The sequence below is a fragment of the Macaca nemestrina genome, chromosome 14 (genome assembly GCF_043159975.1).
Source record: "Macaca nemestrina isolate mMacNem1 chromosome 14, mMacNem.hap1, whole genome shotgun sequence".
Lineage (NCBI taxonomy): Eukaryota > Metazoa > Chordata > Mammalia > Primates > Cercopithecidae > Macaca > Macaca nemestrina.
In genome coordinates, this window is record NC_092138.1 from 51747813 (window position 1) to 51767765 (window position 19953).

Below are 19953 nucleotides of genomic sequence, written 5' to 3' on the forward strand. Positions count from 1 at the left end.
CTGTAATTCCACAATGGAGCCAGAAGCAGGACTCATGAAAATAGTAACTATGTGTTTTTGCATGTATCCTTCAAAGTGAAATCCTTAACAAATTTAACAGTATATATTAGGCTGCTGATGAAACAGCTAAACTTGTCTGCCAGGTGGCTTCGAATATGGAATTAATTTTTACATGGCATCGATAAGTTACTATTTCAATACAACCATGTGGTAATTGATACTTAATAATGTTTTAGGTTTGTACCCGCCCCCCCAAGAAAAAAACCTAACAAAACTAAAAAGCAGTGTAATATAGTACTGTGGGATCCACAATAGCATTTTCTTTAGTTTCCCTTAATATCAGGTTGTCATTAGGAAAGATTCCACAAGTTGTTTAAACTAGAAATGAAGTAACATGTTTCATATCTATTTCAAGGGATAATTTTTCATGACCCAGTATAATGCAACTAACAAATTTAAACGTCTTAGAATTTAAGATATAGAGGTCATATTAAGGGATTTTATAAATCAAACGGCAGATTTTAAATTATCAACTGACTTCCTTTACATAGAATGTTTTCTAGTAATTGTAAAATACTGTCACTTTAAAAATATTATTCTTGTAACCTCTAATGATTGAGTGCTTAAGTGATAACTAGAAATATATTTTCTGTCTCTGTGCTTCAGTTTGAAAATGGAGGTTCCATAATCTTTGTTCCAAACATTTGGGTTCTTATAGGTGTTTTTTTTGGGGGGTATTCTCCATATTGTTGACATTTTAAAATAGTTTTCAAACAAGCTGTTTATATTCACTAGAAGTTAGAGAAAGAAAAGCCTCCTTAGGAACTTACAAGGGAGATCACTGTGTATTTCTGCTTTTTTTTTTTTTTTAAGTTATCTTCATGTGTATCATTATTGATTTTGGAGGACAGGCTGGTGCAACGGGAAGAAAAGCAAGACAACCATAATCAGCTTTGGAACTAGATGCACTTACTTTGTGCACCCATGGAATGAATATCTTGTGATCTTTGGCAAGTTATTTGATATTTCTTTGCCTCATTGTCCTCATCTGGGAAACAATACCTCTCAGGTTTATGTATTAAATGAACAAATATATTTTAATGCATACCTGGTACAGATTATGTGTCAATAAATATATCCTTTCCCCAATAATATAAGATCTGATTCTCAACTAACTTTCCCCAGTAATATGTTCACTTTGGGAATAGGAATTGGTAGAGAAGTAAAGATTTGTGTATTCAACTCAGATGTACTCCTTCTTATAAGTCTCCACTCTCCAATTACTTTTTTCTGTTCCTTTTTTATCTTTTAAATGTGTATCTAGTGGAATGAGCATTTAGAAGCATAATACATGTATAAATTTTGTGTTTAATTTTCTGTGGCATATGTAAGCAGTTTTTATGAATTGCTGGTATTGCTTCTGAGCAATTATTACAAATGTTGAGAGAAGGGAACCCCTGTGAACCTTTAACATTTCTCAGGAGTTAGTGGTAAATCCATGAACATACATTTTTAAACCAAATTACCCACCTCTTGGAGTTCAATCTCTGTTAATTCTTTATGAAAGCAGTGAAGTATCAGTTCCAATGATATAATGATAAAGCAACCCTGGAAATTAAATCCCAAAGCAGTGCACCTTTAGATTGTTCAGGAGATAGTAGGACATCCCATAAGCCATCACATATTTTCAAGTTTTTATAGTCAATCTATTTTTTCAGCAATCTTTTGGGAAATATGCCAAGACAATTTACTGCATACGTGTATCTATCTTCTAAAAGACATTTGGGATATTTCTTAGTCTGACCTCTGCACCCTGAGACACTCTATAAAGGAAACAATCAGAAAAATTTAACAAAGAAATAAATAGGTTAAGAAGAAAGCAATCTAGGCATTTGCACTGAGTTTGCTACAGCGCCATTGCTACATTTAAGAGCTGTAGTTCTTCCTCACATTTTAACTGAGAGCCACCAGTTATAATGTTACTTAAAATCTCCCCATTAAATAAGACAGTTGCTGAACAACTAAAAAGTACAAAATATCACAAAATCAAAAAGCAGCAAGTCACAAGGCGATTTCCGCATCCTAGCATATGTGTGTGTGTGTGTGTGTGTGTGTGTATGAAAGAAAACGTTACAGTTAACCGTTAAAATTGCTTTCACTCCATTCCACCACCTCATCCTGTGGAGTCTGCCTCCGGAACGCCGCGGGAATCTCTCGTGTAGTTAAAGCAAAGGCCAGCACCCTCTGCAAAGGTGCTCTGCGGCGTCGTGATCCAGGGATTTTAGGATCTGTCGTGGCTTGCACATCCTCTCTTACCCCTCTGCTATCTGGTGGAGTTGGGCGCGGGTCTCCAGGGCTTCCAGAGAGTGTCGTTTCGCGTGTTACTTGCCATGCACACAAATTAAAGCGCCGCCGGGCACTTACTGAAGCCCACCTCTGCCCTCGTCCACTTTGTCCTCAGTCTTCAGGTTTTCCTTTTTGCCTCTAGGGCCTAACTTGTGGGTTCGCCTTAACTCCTCAGCAGACAGTGGAGTGAACGCATCGACTGCCCCCACCCAAATGCCAATCACTGCCTTCTCCCGCTCGGTGCTGGAGTCATTCCATCGGAAGATTCTTCTGTAGCCACCAGGGCCGGTCAAGGATTTCATATGCACTTTCCCTCAGAAAAACCTCTGGAACGTCACACACTCCTAAATATCCCTGGAAATCTGCGTCTCTGTGTTTGGCTTCATGGTGAGTATCGAGGGCCAGATCCAGACAAAGAAAAAAATGTATGGAAGGTTATTCCCGGTCGGCTCCTCCTTCCTGCGAGTCTCAGACAGGCTTGTAGGCTTACAGGCTTTCCGCCACTCCCCGTTGGCAGCCTTCATCGAATTAGGTGGGTGGGGGTGGGAAATTGGGGAAGAAAATAAAGTCGTTGTGGGCAGCTGGGGAACCGGGCGGCTGGGGAACCTGGCGTCAGTCCCCCGTGGCCGCGCGCAGGTACCCTGCAACGTCACGGTGGCCCCGCTCCTCGGCCAGGTCCACGGGCAGACGACCCCAGGCATCGCGCACGTCCAGCCGCGCCCCAGCCCGGTGCAGCACCACCAGCGTGTCCAGGAAGCCCTCCCGGGCAGCGTCATGCACCGGTCGGCTGAGAGTGGCGGGGTCGGCGCAGTTGGGCTCTGCGCCGTGGAGCAGCAGCAGCTCCGCCACGCGGGCGCTGCCCATCATCATGACCTGCCAGAGAGAGCAGAGTGGTCAGAGCCAGGGTGGGGGCAGGTATGGGAGATGCCGGCAGGGGCAAGGCAGGTGGAGCCATTTAAAGAAACACCTATTTGTGAAGTATTCACCCAGTGCAGAGGTGTTCAGGTCTCTGGTGTCTGGTGTTTCTTCATTTGCTGATGCAATCCGCTTTCCCACCCCACCTTCAGGTTATACTCCACTCAGTACAAATTAAATGCCATTTTATTCTCTAAACGTGTAGAGACAAGAAAGTTGATGGTAAAGTGATGATCGTCATTGTGGAAAAACAAATCTTGATTTCCATCGGAACATGGGAATCTATTTTGTTAAGTGATTTATGGGCAGAGTTAAATTTATTTGGCTTTTAAAGTTTTAAATTATTTGCCTTCCTGACCCCTCCTCCATAATCCAGGTCCAAAAATGTTTATTAGGTACTCAACTACTGTTTGTTAGAAGTTGGGAGTAATGGTTTAGGGGAGAAAATAAACAATTAAGTTTCTTTTTTCTTCCTTTCTTTTTAAAATTTATTTAGTTCTCATAGCAAATCCCATGTGGAAGGCTTTTGTTTGTCATGTGTCTGTGCTCATAACTGGATTGTACTGTGATAATTTGAGCAAAAGTTGGAGATTAGAAGGGAAAAGTAAATTAAATCATGCAAAATCTTATAAAATTACAAGAATAAATGATTTTTCCTTAATAAACAGTTCATCATTTTTATTTTAGAGTGTAATATTTTTAATGTAACATAAAACTAACTATATATACTACAGGATTTTATAATAGCTAAGATTTAAAAACGTTAAACAGTAAATATTTTGCTATATAAAAAGAGCTTGGGCCAGGCACAGTGGCTTATGCTTGTAATTCCAGCACTTTGGGAGGCCAAAGTGGGCAGATCACCTGAGGTCAGGAGTTCGAGACCAGCCTGGCCAATATGGTGAAATCCCGTCTGTACTACAATAAATAAATAAATAAATGAGCTGGGCATGGTGGGGCGTGCCTGAAGTCCCAGCAACTCAGGAGGCTGAGGCAGTAGAATCACTTGCACCCTGAAAGCAGAGGTTGCAGTGAGCTGAGATCACACCAGTGCACTCCAGCCTGGCTGACAAAGTGAGGCCTCGTCTCAAATAAATAAATAAATAAATAAATAAATAAATAGAGCTTGGATGTTAGCAATCAGGATGATGCATAACTTAGAAAAAAATGATGTTTTGCAGGAGTAATCCTGTAGCAGCCCTTTGTGAACATGAACATTATGAAAACATTTGCTGTCATATTTTAAGTTAATTATAAGACAATTTTTGGTGACAAATGTCTAAAATTGAGTTATTTGTTATGGGTTTATGTACTTTAAAATATACCATTTAATTGAAAGGCAGTATACTTCTCATGTTTTGTCAGCTTGTTTCATTAATATTAGAAATGTTCATTTCATCTCTTGAAAACCATAAGTTATATCTACTAGTGATGTAAGGATAGTTTACATAGAAAAAAGAGGGGAAAATAGCTGTTCTTAGTATTTCAGAAAATGGTGAATTACATATATAACTTGTTTTTATAATTATTAATAGAATTTTAAGTTTTTAAGAAGCACTTTACAATAGTTTTGCTCCTTTAAAAATCCCTTATTTGTTATACCACTATTCTAAGAATTCAAAAGAAATGAACACTTCTTTAAAATCTACACTATTAACAAGATTCCTGAATATTAGCTTAGTTTTGGAGGGTGATAGTGAGGTGAATACTGAATATGGCCAATAGCCAACAGTAAAGTACAAAAGCATTGTCCTAGATTGTAAAATAAATTAAAAATATCAGTACTAATTAAAGCAGGATTCGTAAACATTGAATAAGTGTATTTTAACGATGAAGATAAGGATGCATTATTTATGAAGATCCTTTGCCATTCAAAAAGGACCTAACAGTTGCTGCAGGAATATTTTTGTAATCTGGGCACTGAGTATGATAATTAAAGAATGAGAAACCTATAGAACTATATATTTTTTCTCTTATGCATCACTCATAAGACACTGCTAACATAAAAGGAACTAAGTGCTGTGGCTGAGGATTCCGGTCTCATTCCTTTGAATTCAATTAGCCTCCATGAGAAAACAATACAACAGATTTCATATAGTAGCTTAAAAGTTTACACTGATTTTTTTCCATGTACTATGATTTTGTAGAATTCCTTAAATCCAATCCAGAATGTGTAACTTATAGTTTACTTATCTTTATCGTTGAAAGCAAACAGACAAGATAATCGTCCCCTCTAAATAACCTTTCCTTTTCGCCTTTTCTCCCCAATTCAATCTATTCCTTGCATCTCTGATGATGAGATGGCAGAACAAAAACCACTAAAAAAGCTTAAACAGTGGATTTTTCAATGTCTCTCTTTAGAATTTTTGCTGGATAAAAGCTTGTTTTACGCCTGGGCTGCACACCTCCGGCCAAGGGAGACTGCTATACAAATCTACATCGGCGATCTTGATTCCAGCCCCGACCCGCCGAGGCCGCGCCCCGCGTTCGCGCGCCCCCTGCCGGCGAGGCCCTGGGGCCCCAGCTACCTGGATCGCGCGCCTCCCGAAGCGGTTGACTCCGTTGGGATCCGCGCCGGCTTCCAGGAGCTGTCGCACCTTCTCCACTAGTCCCCGCGCCGCGGCGCTGGTCAGGCCCTCATCGCTGCCGCCTCCACTGGGCATGCCCTTGTTCTCCTCGCGCATTCCGCAGTCCCCAGACGCGCAGAGGCCCGGATAATCCACCGTTGGCCGTAAACTTAACGACACTCCTCCCTTCTTTCCCACGCTGCTCCGGCGCACTCTCTCCTTCCTAGAAGAGCTGGGCTCAGCTTCATTACCCTCCCGCCGTCCTTCTGCGGCTTGGGGCCCCGTGCAATGGTCGAGCCGCCGGTAGTTAGCTCCGGGCTTTTCCTGGCGCTCAAGAACTAGCGGGCGCTCCTGGATTGCTTCTGGGGAAAAGCGCCTAGCGCGGCCGCAGCTGAGCTCAAAGCGGCTCTGGCCGCAGGGTGCGGACGCGTCACGGAGTCCTCACTACCCCGCCTCGCTCTGGCAGAGTGGGGAGCCAGCCGGCAAAGAATTCCGTTTTCAGCTGGGCCAAGGGGCCGGCCTCTCCCCACCCCCTTAGGCTCCGCCCCCTGTCCGCTGTGCTCGCCGGGAGGCCAGGCCCCGGCCCACGCGTCACGAGGGAGGGGAAGCCTGCCCAAAGGTGCTGAGACGCATGCGCCAGAGACTGGGCCAGGGAGCCGCCAGGAATGCCGGCTGGACTGCTCGCTGGATGTCCGGTAAAGCCAAGGCTAATATTTTGGGAATGTTGACCCACTACCCTCAGCTCCTAATCCCCAGTAGGCGGAGCAGAGGATTTCTGTTCCTTCAGCCTTATGCCAGTTGGTTTCACTGTGGAGACGTTAGTGGCTCCCTTGTGGCCGAGAGAAAGGCATTGAAAATAACTCTGTCTTTCTTAAGATGTCTGAGAGCGACAGCTCTGCACCTGTCATACAAGTTAAATTCATCCCTAGGCAGTACTTGAACTTCACAAGTTTCATATCTTGTGTCAACCTTAGCGGTTTTCTCTTGGATGTGTCTTTCTATTTGAATTTGTCAACCATAAAAATAGAGAAAAATCCCGAGAATCATGTTTTGCATGTGCTTTTTAATTCTTTCCATGTTTGCATTATGGATACAACCCTTAAAAGAGAGAGAGAGAGAGAGAAAACTAGTTCGAGATTGAGAGTGGCAACCTAGCACACAAGACAAAAAAAAATTGTGCTTTAAGAATCTGAGATCCCAGTTTCATCATATTTGCACAGTAAATCTTTGCACTCTTACCTATTTAAACCCACTTTGTCAAGTATTTTATTTTTATTTATCATGAGTAATAAAGGAAATTTATGCAGTAATAATGAAACATAAGAGAGGGGTGTGGTGCTGGGCTTGTCATTAAACAGGCTGAACCTGTCATTAAATTCTCTTCTGAAGATTTAAATGCCAAGTGCTTTTATTTTCTTTCTAATCTTCCTGGGTGAGTTTGAATCAACATTTATTACTTTAAATATTTAAAACATTTCAGCGGATGCTACATTGGATAGGAAGAGAACCACAAGTTATGGATTTGTTGCCTAAAAACTTTGGTGAGGAACTACATAAGTGGACCTCTCCTAAAAGTGAACAATTTTTATTTACAGAATCATTTTGGTTCGTAGTGCTGAGGAAGAAAAAGTCTTAACAGGAGGGCAATTGCTTGCTTATTGCAAAATGAGAGTCTTCACGTTTTTTTTTTTTTTTTTTTTTTTGAAACCTTAGCTCTGACTCCTCATTACCCCAAATCCCTGTAGAATTTTAAAACGCTCTTTATTTTAAAGGCAATGGGGCCCATGGAAGTGGTGGTTAGGGCTGAAAATCTACTGATAGAGCCTCAACAGAGCTGAAATCCACCTGGACAGGGAAGGGAACCGGGTAGCATTAGTAACAACTTCTTTCTCTTTCCCATCCAACCACCATTTCCTAGTCTTCGGTTTCTTAATTTCTTTACCTTTTACTCTTACGCTTTTGCTTTGACCTTTGAGTTTCTCTGAAACCTATCAAAAAAGTTAGGACAAGATAGTCTGAGCCAATTCCTGAGCCATTTTCTTAGGTAGTAAATGTCTCTGAAAAATGAAAACTGTTTGGAGTTGATAAGGAAAGGGAAGATGATGTTTTTCTTTGAGGGGGACATAAAGAATGGTGATAGGGAAAGAATCAATGAGTAAGTAGAATGACTGAGAATCTTCCACGAAGCAGACGTGTGAGCTTTGCGAAGCAAGTTGACTGAATGCAAAACAACCTTGGGTAGGGAGAATGTTGCCGGGGGCATTCGCGCTTACTAGCACCACGGACAGCGCTTTGCTTATACTCATGCCTGGGTGGTCCTGACCAGCTCCAGACAGAATTCTAAAGCTTCACACTTGATCTTCCAAAGCCCCTTTTCTCCCATCAAGTAGAAAGAACATTATGGGAGCTCAATGGATTTCTTTGAAAAACCAACCTGCTCAACCTGGTTTTCAAATATGATTGGATTTTATCTAATATTCTCTGTATAAAGAATATTATATAGTCTATATTTAGAAGAAGAGAAGAGAAATCAAACTTATTGTGTACTCTGTACCAAGTGCTTTACAACTGTTGTTTCATTTAACACTCATAGAACTCCTCTGTGGCATGTGTCCATATTTCAATTTTACAGACAACCCTAAAGGATCAGAGAAGTTGAGTGACTTGTATACTAGCTAATCATGTTTGGAGGTGGGTATAACTTGTGCGACTTCAGAGTCTTTTTATCCTTTATACTACATAGTGTGTTTTTAGCAGCTGTCATGGTAGGCTTAACTGGAAAAATGTAATAAACTGGCTTATAATTATTTTTCAGTCTACACTGTGTTTTCCAGATGGCTCACTTCACAGCACACCCTTAACAGACTTCAAAGATGACATTTCACATGTAATACAATAGCACATTTGTCTTGGACAATAGAGTGAGATTATGAAACATTCTACCTCTCTTCCTCTCTTTGAAACCCAGCTGTCTCTAGGGTGAAACACAATCTGTTGTTAATGCTTTAAACACATTTAAAAGGTGAAGTGGATGGGAACATAGTGGGCAGCTGAAACTTGGAATTGTCAGAGTCATGTCTTTTAATAGGTGCATAATTTATAATGAGAAGAAAGAGAAAATTAATGGCAAATTGGCATGGAATTTTGGAGGTCAGTGGAAGGGAATGATTAGTATCCATTCCAATGTTGCACATAACTCAGATCACTAGTAATAATATTTTTATATTCTAGTTGGTGAAATTGTCTGTATATGACCTTGCTATAAAAGTATGAATAGATCCGCCATCCTCTTTTTCCTCAACAAGGTGGCTGAGCTGCAGACGCAGATTTGCAGCTCTTTGTGGAGACCCTCACGGGCAAGACCATCATCCTTGAGGTCGAGCCCAGTTACACCACTGAGAATTTCAAAGCCAAAATTCAAGACAAAAAGGGTATCCCACCTGACCAGCAGCGTCTGATATTTGCTGGCAAGCAGCTGGAGGATGGCTGCACTCTCTCAGACTACAACATCCAAAAACAGTCCACCATGCACCTGGTTCTGCACCTGCAAGGTGGCATTACTGAGTCTTCCCTCTGCCAGCTCACCTAGAAATACAGCTGCAACAAGATGATCTGCCACAAGTGCTATGCTCGCCTGCACCCCTGTGCTGTCAACTGCCGCAAGAAGTGTGGCCACACCAACAGCCTGTGCCCCAAGAAGGTCAAATAAAGCTCTTCCTTCCTCGGAGGGCAGCCTCCTGCCCAGGCCCCATGGCCCTGGAGCCTTAATAAAGTGTCCCTTTCATTGACTAGAAAAAAAATGTATGAATAGAACTAGTTGACTGGCCAAGAGAAACAGCAACCTAACCTTGCCCTCATTTATGCACACTTTTGCATATGGTTAGGTCTAAGATAGTGTTTATAAGTGAGAAGAGAAGAAAATTCATAGTCTCTTTTGGGGCTTTTTCAAGTTTTTTATGACACACCTTCCCATCAGGAGGTTTGATTTTCTCCATTTTATGAGTTGGAATTTATTGCCCCATGATCCACAGTATATCCACTTCTGTATTCCCATGTGTTTTTCAAGATTAATTAAATGGTGGACTTGTTCATCATTTTAGCATCTGTATTAGTTTGCTAGGGCTGCCATAACAAAATATCACAGACTGAGTAGCTTAAACAACAAATATTTATTTTCTCAGAGTTTTAACTTCTCCTGAGGCCTCTCTTCTTGACTTGCAGATGGCCATCCTGCTACTGCCTCTTCACATAGTCATCCCTCTGTGCACACATGCCCCTGGATCTCTTCTGTGTGTACAAATTTCCTCCTCTTTTGAGGACACCAGTCAGATTGGATTAGGGCCCACCCCAGTGGCCTTATTTAACTTAGTCACTTTAAGGGCTCTATTTCCAAATACAGTCAAATTGTGAGGTATTGGAGTTAGGACTTTAACATAAGAATTTTGAGGAGACAGAATTTACCCATAACAACAGCATCTTAATTTTTACACATTTTACTTTTCATTTCTTTTAAAACTGTTATTAATAATTTATTCATTTGAATAAGGATTAAAATAAGGCTAGGACATTGAAATTGGTTGAAATAGCTACCAGTCTCTTGTATCTCTCTGTCTCTTTTTCTTAATAAGGGACAGATTTTACCTTGTCGACCAGGCTGGAGTGCAGTAATGTGAGCAAGGGTCACTGCTGCCTCGAACTGCTGGGCTTAAGGAATCCTCCTGCCTCAGCCTCCAGAGTATCTGGGACTACAGGTGTTGGCCACCATGACTGGCTAATATTTTTACTTTTTTGTAGAGATGAAGTCTTGCCATCTGGCCCAGGCTGGTCTCGAACTCCTGGGCTCACACAGTTCTTTCACCTCAGCCTCCCAAAGTGCTGGATTACAAGCGTGAACCACTGCAGCTGGCCTCTTGTTTCCTTTAATCTACAGTTTCCCCTTTTTTCCTTTCAATTTATCTATTGCGGAAATCAGCTTTATCTGTAGTTTTCTAAAGCTTGTATTTTACTAAATGCTTCTTTATAATGACACTTAACATTTTTCTTTGTCATTTGTATTTCTCATATTTTATTATTTAGGCCTAGAGTCTGTATGTGATTCAGGTTTGCTATTTGGGCAAAAGTATTTAATAAGTGGTGTTACGTACTTTCACCAAGAGACACATAATATGGTTGTCTCTTTCTATGATTCTAGCAGCCATGGATAATTATTTCATAGCTTATTATTTTCTTGGGGGTGGTAAAATGGTGATATTCTAATTTTACTATCCCTTCATTTACGAGCTGGAATGTCTTTTTAAATTTTCTATTTATTTATTTATTATTATTTGAGACAGAGTCTCGTGCAGTCACCCAGGCTGGAGTGCAGTGGTGTGATCATAGCTCACTGTAACTTGCAACTCCCAGGATCAAGTGATTCTCCCACCTCAGCTTCCCCAGTAGCTAGTACTACAGGCACACACCACCTGGCTAATTTTTAAATTTTTTTGTAGAGACGAGGGTCTTGCTTTTTTGTGCAGGCTGGTCTCAAACTCCTGGGCTCAAGTAATCCTCCTGCTTCAGCCTCCCAAAGTGTTGGGATTACAGACATAAGCCAGTGTACCTGGCCTGGAATATTTCTATATAGAAAGTTCTCTTCATTATCTACTTGATTGCCTTCAGGCATATGTAAGAAAAACAGGATAAGCCACTAGATTTTGAAATGCATTTATAAATTTTCAAAATAATGAGTTGAGTCTCTAGCATCTTTCAAAGGTGACTAATGATTTTAACATTACTATAAACCTATAGATTTAAACATAATTGTTGTGTTTCAACCCATTATAGTTATTACTCCTGTTGATGATCAAGCTCTGTCTTTGGCCAGTGGGAGCCTCTGCAAATTGATTTCTGAATCTTTTTGACATGGAACTATTAGTCTTTGACAAAATCTTTGATTTCTGATATGACAATCTATTCCAGTTTTATCTTATACACTTCCAGTCCTATATATAATATTAACTATTTTTCAAAGAATTGCTGGTTTTATTTTTAGTGGGAAATGGCATTTAAAATAAGGAAGTCAGCCAGGCGCGATGGCTCACACCTGTAATCCCAGCACTTTGGGAGGTCGAGGAGGGCATATCACAAGGTCAGGAGTTCAAGACCAGCCTGGCCAATATGGTGAAACCCTGTCTCTACTAAAAACAAACAAAATTAGCTGGGCGTGGTGGCACATGCCTGTAGTCCCAGCTACTCAGGAGGCTGAAGCAGAAAAAAGTAAATAAAATAAGGAAGTCTGCCTATATGGGTTATCCACTTCTTTTTTAGGGCTCAGCCTACCCCTTTCACACAAACCCAACTGAATTCGGACTCTCTATGTGCTAGGCAAGTTTGAGCTTTTTCAGGTGTATACACGGGGTTTACTGAACTCTGGCATAGAATAGTTTATTTCTTCATTTTATCAAGTTTTGTCCTATCATTGAAATTCATTCTCGAATAAAGTTATTATATATATTTCAGTTACAGCAGAGATCCCATTTTGAAAAATTATGTCAACATTGGGTTGTGTACGTTGTCACATCAGTAATGTACAGTTCTTATTTGCCAGAAATTTTTGTATGAACAACATATTGAAGTTATTAAGTTAATGAATTCTGCCAAGGTATTGATATATATTTGTTTATTATAAGCGTTTAAAAACAAAGGGAACCTTTTAAAGTTGAAGATGATTTAATAGGCCGTTGCATGCAAAGATGTGTTGCATTAGTAACCAAACTTAAGCTACTGCTGAAACAACTTTATGCTTGAGTTACATATGTTGATGGCAGCCAATTATTTGTGAAATTTCTGTATCCAGACTCTCTTCTGCTCTACTTTTAATGGATCTAGTGTTAATGTTAGAATCTAGTGCATTTCACAACTGTTGCTATTACAGATAGAATATCAGGAGGGATAGTGAGGTATTGAGTTAGATGCAAACATTTTCTAAAAGTATCTCATGCCTGTAATCCCAGCACTTTGGGAGGCTGAGGCAGGTGGATCACCTGAGGTCAGGAGTTTGAGACCAGTCTGACCAACATGGTGAAACCCCGTCTCTACTAAAAATACAAAAATTAGCTGGGGGTGGGGGCAGGCAGCTGTAATCCCAGCTACCCAGGAGGCCGAGGCAGGAGAATTGCTTGAACCCAGGAGGCAGAAGTTGAGTTTTTCCCACAGCTTTGGATCCTGATGACTTTTTTTTTTATTGTTACTTTCAACTTCCTTGCCTTGACTGAAGCCATACTTACATATTACTGATAACATATGCCATGGGCCGGGCATGGTGGCTCACGCCTGTAATCCCAGCACTTTGGGAGGCCGAGGCGAGCGGATCACCTGAGGTCAGCCGTTCAGACCAACCTGGCCAACATGGTGAAACCCTGTCTCTACTAAAAACACAAAAATTAGCTGGGCTTGGTGATGGACGCCTGTAATCCCAGCTATTCAGGAGGCTGAGGGAGGAGAATTGCTTGAACCTGGGAGGCAGAGGTTGCAGTGAGCCAAGATCAGGCCACTGCACTCCAGTCTGGGTGACAGAGCAAGACTTCATCTAAAAACAAACAAACAAACAAAAACATAATCCATGTATGTGATGTAAAGAGCACCAACATGTTTATATCCTCCTATTTCAATCTACTTTTACTTCATCTACATTTTTAGCAATAATGTGAACATGAAATCTTAAATAATTAGCTATCTGTAATATATTTACTCATCCACTCAAAATATTGAGCCCCCCAATAAACATCATACACTATATTCTAGGTACAGGTGATAAACAATTCAGAGAGTATTAATTTCAAAACATGGTAAGTGCCATGAAATAAAAATCCTGGATGCTATGTAAATGGATAGTGAGAGAGCTGATCTGGTCTGGTAGTTGAAGGACTCGAGATATTTGAGTTGAGGTCTGCAGTATTATAGAAAATTAGCTAATCAAAAGACAGGCAGTCTTTCCAAGGAAGGGCATGTGAGTCAGAAGAAACTGCATATGGCAAGCTCTGAGGTGGGATAAAACATGGACACATTGAAGGAATTGTGACTGGAGCATAGGGATGGAGGAAAATATTGTAGCTAGCTGAGAAATAAGCATGGAAAAATGTTGTAGAGTTGTATAGGCCATGTTAAGGACTTTTGTCTTTATCTTAAGGAGAAGCCATTGATGTGTTTATGAAGACACTTGATGTGATCAGATTTTCAGTTAAATTTAAAAAATACTTGGAATGCATTTTGGAGAATGGTTTGGGGGAGAGGCAAGAGTGGATTCTGTGAGCCAGTATTTCAGAGGATGTGTTATGGTAGCTTGGACTAAAGTGCCTAAGCCAAGATGGAGAGAAGTAGACTGCTTTAAGACATATTTGAAGAATAACATCAGCAGCGCTTAGCAATGAACTGGAGATGGAAGATGAGGGAAGGGAAGGTGTTAGGCAGATTTTTACAATGAGAGAGGTTGGTGATCATAGCCATCAAGATAGGGAATGCTGGATAAGAATGTAGTTTAAGGTGAAGATTATGAGTTCAGGTTCAGCAAAACTGAACTTGAGACGTGGTGAACGATATATCAAGGTGCAGATATCCAATGGAAGTTAGAGAGAGTGGTCTAGAGCTCAGGGAGGAATGTGTATCCCTAATTTAGACTAATTTACACTAACAGATATAGTAATGCAATTTTCTTTATACTGAAATGCAGATATTTGAGTATAGAAAATGAGCAGACATTTGAATATAGAACAAAGATTTATTTTTTTCAGAAAAAGAATAGTAGAGTGTAAGCAATAATATTTAATCCTAGGAATTAATTTCAAACCCTTTTTTATTAACTTTTATTTTAAGTTCAGGGGTACATGTGCAGGTTTGTTACGTAGGTTAAACTTCTGTCATGGGAGTTTGTTGCACAGATTGTTTCATCACCCAGGTATTAAGCCTAGTACTCATTAGTTATTTTTCCTGATGTTATCCCTTCTCCCACCTTACACCTTCCAATAGGCCCCAGTGTGTGTTGTTCCCCTCTGTGTGTCCATGTGTTCTCATCATTTATCTCCCACTTATAAGTGAGAACATGTGGTATTTGGTTTTCTGTTCCTGCATTAGTTTGCTAAGGATAATGGCTTCCAGCTCCATCCATGTCCCTGCAAAAAGACATGCTCTTGTTCTTTTTTTATGACTGCATAGTATTCCATGGTGTATATGTACCACATTTTCTTTATCCAGTCTATTATTGATGGCATTTATGTTGATTCAATTTTTTTGGCTATTGTGAATACTATTGCAATGAATATACACATACAAGTATCTTCATAATAGAATGATTTATATTCCTTTGGGTATATACCCAGTAATGGGATTGCTGGGTTGAATGGTATTTCTGTCTTTAGGTCTTTGAGGAATCATCACACCATCCTCCACAATGGCTGAACCAATTTATACTCAAGAGTGTCTAAGTGTTCCTTTTTCTCCACTACCTCAACAGCATCTGTTATTTTTTTGACTTTTTAATAATAGCCATTCTGACTTATGTGAGGTAGTATATCATTGTGGTTTTGATTTGCATTTTTCTAATGATCAGTGATGTTGAGCTTTTCTTCCTATGATTGTTAGCCACATGTATGTCTTCTTTTGAACAGTGTCTGTTCCTGTCCTTTGCCTATTTTTTACTATGGGTGTTTTATTCTTATAAATTTAAGGTCTTTATAGATGCTAGATATTAGACCTTTGTCAGATGCATAGTTTAAACAATTTTTCTCCCATTCTGTAGGTTGTCTGTTTACTCTGTTGATAATTTCTCTTACTGTGCAGAAGATTTTTAGTTTAATTAAATTCCATTTGTCAATTTTTGCTTTTGATGCGATTGTTCGTTGTGTCTTCCTCATTAAATCTTTGCCTCTGCCTATATTCTGAATGGTATTCCCTAGATTGTCTTCCAGGGTTTTGATAGTTTTGGGTTTTACATTTAAGTCTTTACTCTATCTTGAGTTAATTTTTGTATATGTGTAAGGAAGGGGTCCAGATTTAATCTTCTGTATATAGCTAGCCAGTTATCTCAGCACCATTTATTGAATAGGGAATCTGTTCTCCATTGCTTGTTTTTGTCAGGTTTGTTGAAGATCAGATAGTTGGAGGTGTGTGGTCTTATTTCTGGGTTCTCTATTGTGTTCCATCAGTCTGTGTCTGTTTTTTTTTTTTAATTTTTAAAATTTATTTTTATTTATTTATTTATTTATTTATTTTTACCAGTGCCATGTTGTTTTGGTTGCTGTAGCCCTGTAGTATAGTTTGAAGTCAGGTAATGTGATGCCCCCAGCTTTGTTCTTTCTGCTTAGGATTACCTTGGACAATTAGGGCTCTTTTTTGGTTCCATATGAATTTTAAAATAGTTTTTTCTAGTTCTATGAAAAGGTTCAATGGTAGTTTTGTAGGTATAGCATTGACTCTATAAATTGCTTTGGCCAATATGGTCATTTTCACAATACTGTTTCTTCCTATACATGAGCATGGAATGCTTTTCCATTTGTTTATGTTATCTCTGATTTCCTTGAGCAGTAGTTTATAGTTCTCCTTGTAGAGATTTTTCACTTCCTGGTTAGCTGTATTCCTAGGCATTTTATTCTTTTTCTGGCAATTTTCAATGGGGATTTGCTCCTAATTTGGCTCTGGGCTTGACTGTTGTTAGCGCATTGCAATGCTAGTAATTTTTGCATATTGATTTTGTATCCTGAGACTTTGCTGAAGTTGTTTATCAGCTTAAGAAGCTTTTGGGCTGAGACAATGGGGTCTTCTAGATGTAGGATCATGTGATCTGCAAAAAAAGATAGTTTGACTTCCTCTCTTCCTATTTGGATGCCCTTTATTTCTTTCTCTTGCCTGATTGCTCTGGCCAGAATATTCAATGCTATGTTGAATAGAAGTGGTGACAGAGGGCATCCTTGTCTTGTGCCAGTTTTCAAGGGGAATGCTTCCAGCTCTTGCCCATTCAGTATGATGTTGGCTGTGGGCTTGTCATAGATGGCTCTTATTATTTTGAGGTATGTTCCTTCAATACCTAGTTTATTAAAAGTTTTTTAACATGAATGGACGTTGAACTTTATTGAGGGCCTTTTCTGCATCTATTGAAGTAATCATGTGGTTTTTGTTTTAGTTCTGTTTATGTGATGAATCATATACATTGATTTGCATATACTGAGTCAATTTTGCATCTCAGGGATAAAGCCTACTTGATTGTGGTGGATAAGGTTTTTCAGGTGTTGCTGGATTCATCAAGGATATTGGCTTGAAGTATTCCTTTTTTGTTGTATCTCTGTTAGGTTTCAGTATAAGGATGATACTGGCCTCATAGAATAAATTAGGGAGGAGTCCCTCCTCCTCATTTTTTTGAAATAGTTCAGTAGGAATGGTGCCAGTTCTTCCTTATACATCTGGTAGAATTCAGCTGTGAATACCTGTGGTCCTGGGGTTTTTTGGTTGGTAGGCTATTAATTACTGCCTCAGTTTCAGAGCTTCTTATTGGTCTGTTCAGTGATTCGATTTCTCCCTGGTTTAGTCTTTGGAGGGTGTAGTTTCCAGGAATTTGTCAATTTCTTCTAGATATTCTAGTTTATGCGCATAGAGGTGTTCATGATATTTCCTGATTGTTGTTTGTATATCCGTGGGGTCAGTGGTAATATCCCCCTTGTCATTTCTGATTATGTTTATTTGAATCTTCTCTCTTTCCTACTTTATTCATCTAGCTAGTGGTATATCTATTTTTATTATTTTTTTCACAAAACCAACTCCTGGATTTGTAGATCTTTTGAATTGTTTTTGTGTCTCTATCTCCTTCAGTTCAGTTCTGATTTTGGTTATCTCCTGTCTTTTGCTAGCTTTGGGATTTGTTTGCTCTTGGTTCTCTAGTTCTTTAGTTGTGATGCTAGGTTGCTAACTTGAGATCATTCTAACCTTTTGATGTGGGCAGGCATTTAGTGCTAGAAATTTCCCTCTTAACACTGCCTTAACTTTGTCCCAGAGATTCTGGTATGTTGCATCTTTTGTTCTCATTAGTTTCAAAGAACTTCTTGATTTCTACCTTAATTTAATTGTTTACCCAAAAGTCATTCAGGAGCAGGCATTTTACTTTCCATGTAATTGTATGGTTTTGAGTGAATTTCTTAGTATTGATCTGTAATTTGATTGTGCTGTGGTCTGGGAGACTGTTATGATTTCAGTTCTTTTGCATTTGCTGAGGAGTGTTTTACTTCCAATTATGTGATCAATTTTAGAATATGTGCCATGTGGTAACGAAAAGAATGTATATTCTCTTGTTTTTCACTGGAGGGTTTTGTATATATCTATCAGGTTCATTTGATCCAGTGTTGAGTTCAGGTTCTGAACATCTTTGTTAATTTTCTGTCTTGGTGATCTGTCTAATATTGTCACTGGGGTGTTAAAGTCTCCCACTATTATTCTGTGGGAGTCTAAGTCTCTTTGAAGGTCCCTAAGAACATGATTATGAATGTGGGTGTTCCTGTGTTGTGTGCATATATATTTAGGAGAGTTAATTTTTCTCATTGAATTGAACCCTTTACCATTATGTAATGCCTTTCTTTGTCTCTTTTGTTCTTGTTGGTTTAACGTCTGTTTTGTCAGAAACTAGGATTGGAACCCTGCTTTTTGCTGATTTCCATTTGCTTGATATATTTTTCTCCAACCTTTTATTTTGAGGCTATCTCATTGCATGTGAGATGGAGCTCTTGAAGACAGCATTCCAATGTGTCTTGGCTCTTTATTCAACTTGCCACTCTATCTTCTAATTGGTGCATTTAGCCCATTTACATTTAAGGTTATGATCCTGTCATCATGATGCTAGCTGGTTGTTTTGCAGACTTGTTTTTGTGGTTGCTTTATAGTGTTACTGATTTATGCACTTCAGTGTGTTTTCATAGTGACTGGTAATGGTCTTTCCTTTCCATATTTAGTGCTTCCTTCAGGAGCTCTTGTAAGGTAGGTCTGGTGGTAACTAATTCCTTCAGCATTTGCTTGTCTGCAAAGGATCTTATTTTTCCTTCACTTATGAAACTTAGTTTGGCCAGATACAAAATTCTGGGTTGGAGTTTCTTGTCTTTAAAAACGTTGAATATTGGCCTCTAATCACTTCTGGCTTGTAGGGTTTCAGCTGAGAGGTCTGCTCTTAGTCTGATGGGGTTCCCTTTGTGATCTGGCTTTTCTCTGGCTGCGTTTAACATTTGTTCTTTCATTTTGACCTTAGAGAATATGATGATTATGTGTCTTGGGGATGATCTTATTATGGAGTATCTTACTGGGGTTCTCTGCATTTCCTGAACTTGAATGTTGGCCTCTCTGGCTAGGATGGGGGAGTTCTCATAGATGATATCTTAAAATATGTTTTCCAAGTTGGTTACACTATCTTCCATCTTTTTCAGGTACACCAATGAATTGTAGATGTGGTCTCTATACAATATTTCTAGGAGGTTTTGTTTATTCATTTTTATTCTTTTTTTCTCTATTCTTGTCTGCTTTTCTAATTTTGGAAAGGTAGTCTTCAAGCTTGGAAATTCTCTCCTTCACTTCGTCTATTCTGTTATTAATACTTGTGGTTGCATTATGAAATTTTTGGGGCTGGGAGTGGTGGCTCACACCTGTAATCCCAGCACTTTGGGAGGCTGAGGCAGGTGGATCATTTGAGGTCAGGAGTTTGAGACCAGTCTGGCCAATGTGGTGAAACCCCACCACTACTAAAAATGACAAAACAAAAAACAAAAAACAAAAAACAACAACAAAAATAGCTGGGCATGGTGGCACATGCCTGTAACCCCAGCTACTGGGGAGACTGAGGCAGGAGAATTGCTTGAACCTGGGAGACGAAGGTTGCAGTGAACCGAGATCATGTCACTGCACTCCAGCCTGGATGAGTTGAGACTCTGTCTCAAAAACAAACCTACACATTTTTTGTGGCGTGTTTTTAGCTCTATCAAGTCAGTTACATTCTTCTGTATTCTAGCTATTTTATCTGTAAGCCCCTCCAATGTTTTACTATAATTTTTAGTTCCTTTGCATTTTGTTACAACATACTCCTATAGCTCTGTGAACTTCATTCCTATCCATATTCTGAATTCTG

At 39.6% G+C, this 19953-nt stretch overlaps 2 protein-coding genes and 1 pseudogene across 2 annotated transcripts in view; 2 read left to right on the forward strand and 1 right to left on the reverse strand.

The window, feature by feature from the left end:
- Positions 1 to 848: 848 nt before the first annotated feature.
- On the reverse strand, positions 849 to 6173 carry LOC105498411 (cyclin dependent kinase inhibitor 2B). Its single transcript, XM_011770475.3, has 2 exons — positions 5790 to 6173; positions 849 to 3219 (listed from the first exon to the last, which is right to left on the reverse strand). The coding sequence occupies exons 1-2, from the start codon at positions 5943 to 5945 to the stop codon at positions 2959 to 2961; spliced, it is 417 nt and encodes a 138-aa protein (XP_011768777.2). The 5' UTR covers positions 5946 to 6173; the 3' UTR covers positions 849 to 2958.
- LOC105498431 (uncharacterized) overlaps positions 6117 to 19953 on the forward strand; it is a 199269-nt gene continuing 185432 nt past the window's right edge. Inside the window, exons 1-2 of the mRNA XM_071077418.1 lie at positions 6117 to 6134; positions 6171 to 6523. Coding sequence (XP_070933519.1) covers positions 6117 to 6134; positions 6171 to 6523 — 371 coding nt within the window. The remainder of the gene's footprint in view (positions 6135 to 6170; positions 6524 to 19953) is intronic.
- LOC112429601 (ubiquitin-ribosomal protein eL40 fusion protein-like) lies at positions 7312 to 19948 on the forward strand (annotated as a pseudogene).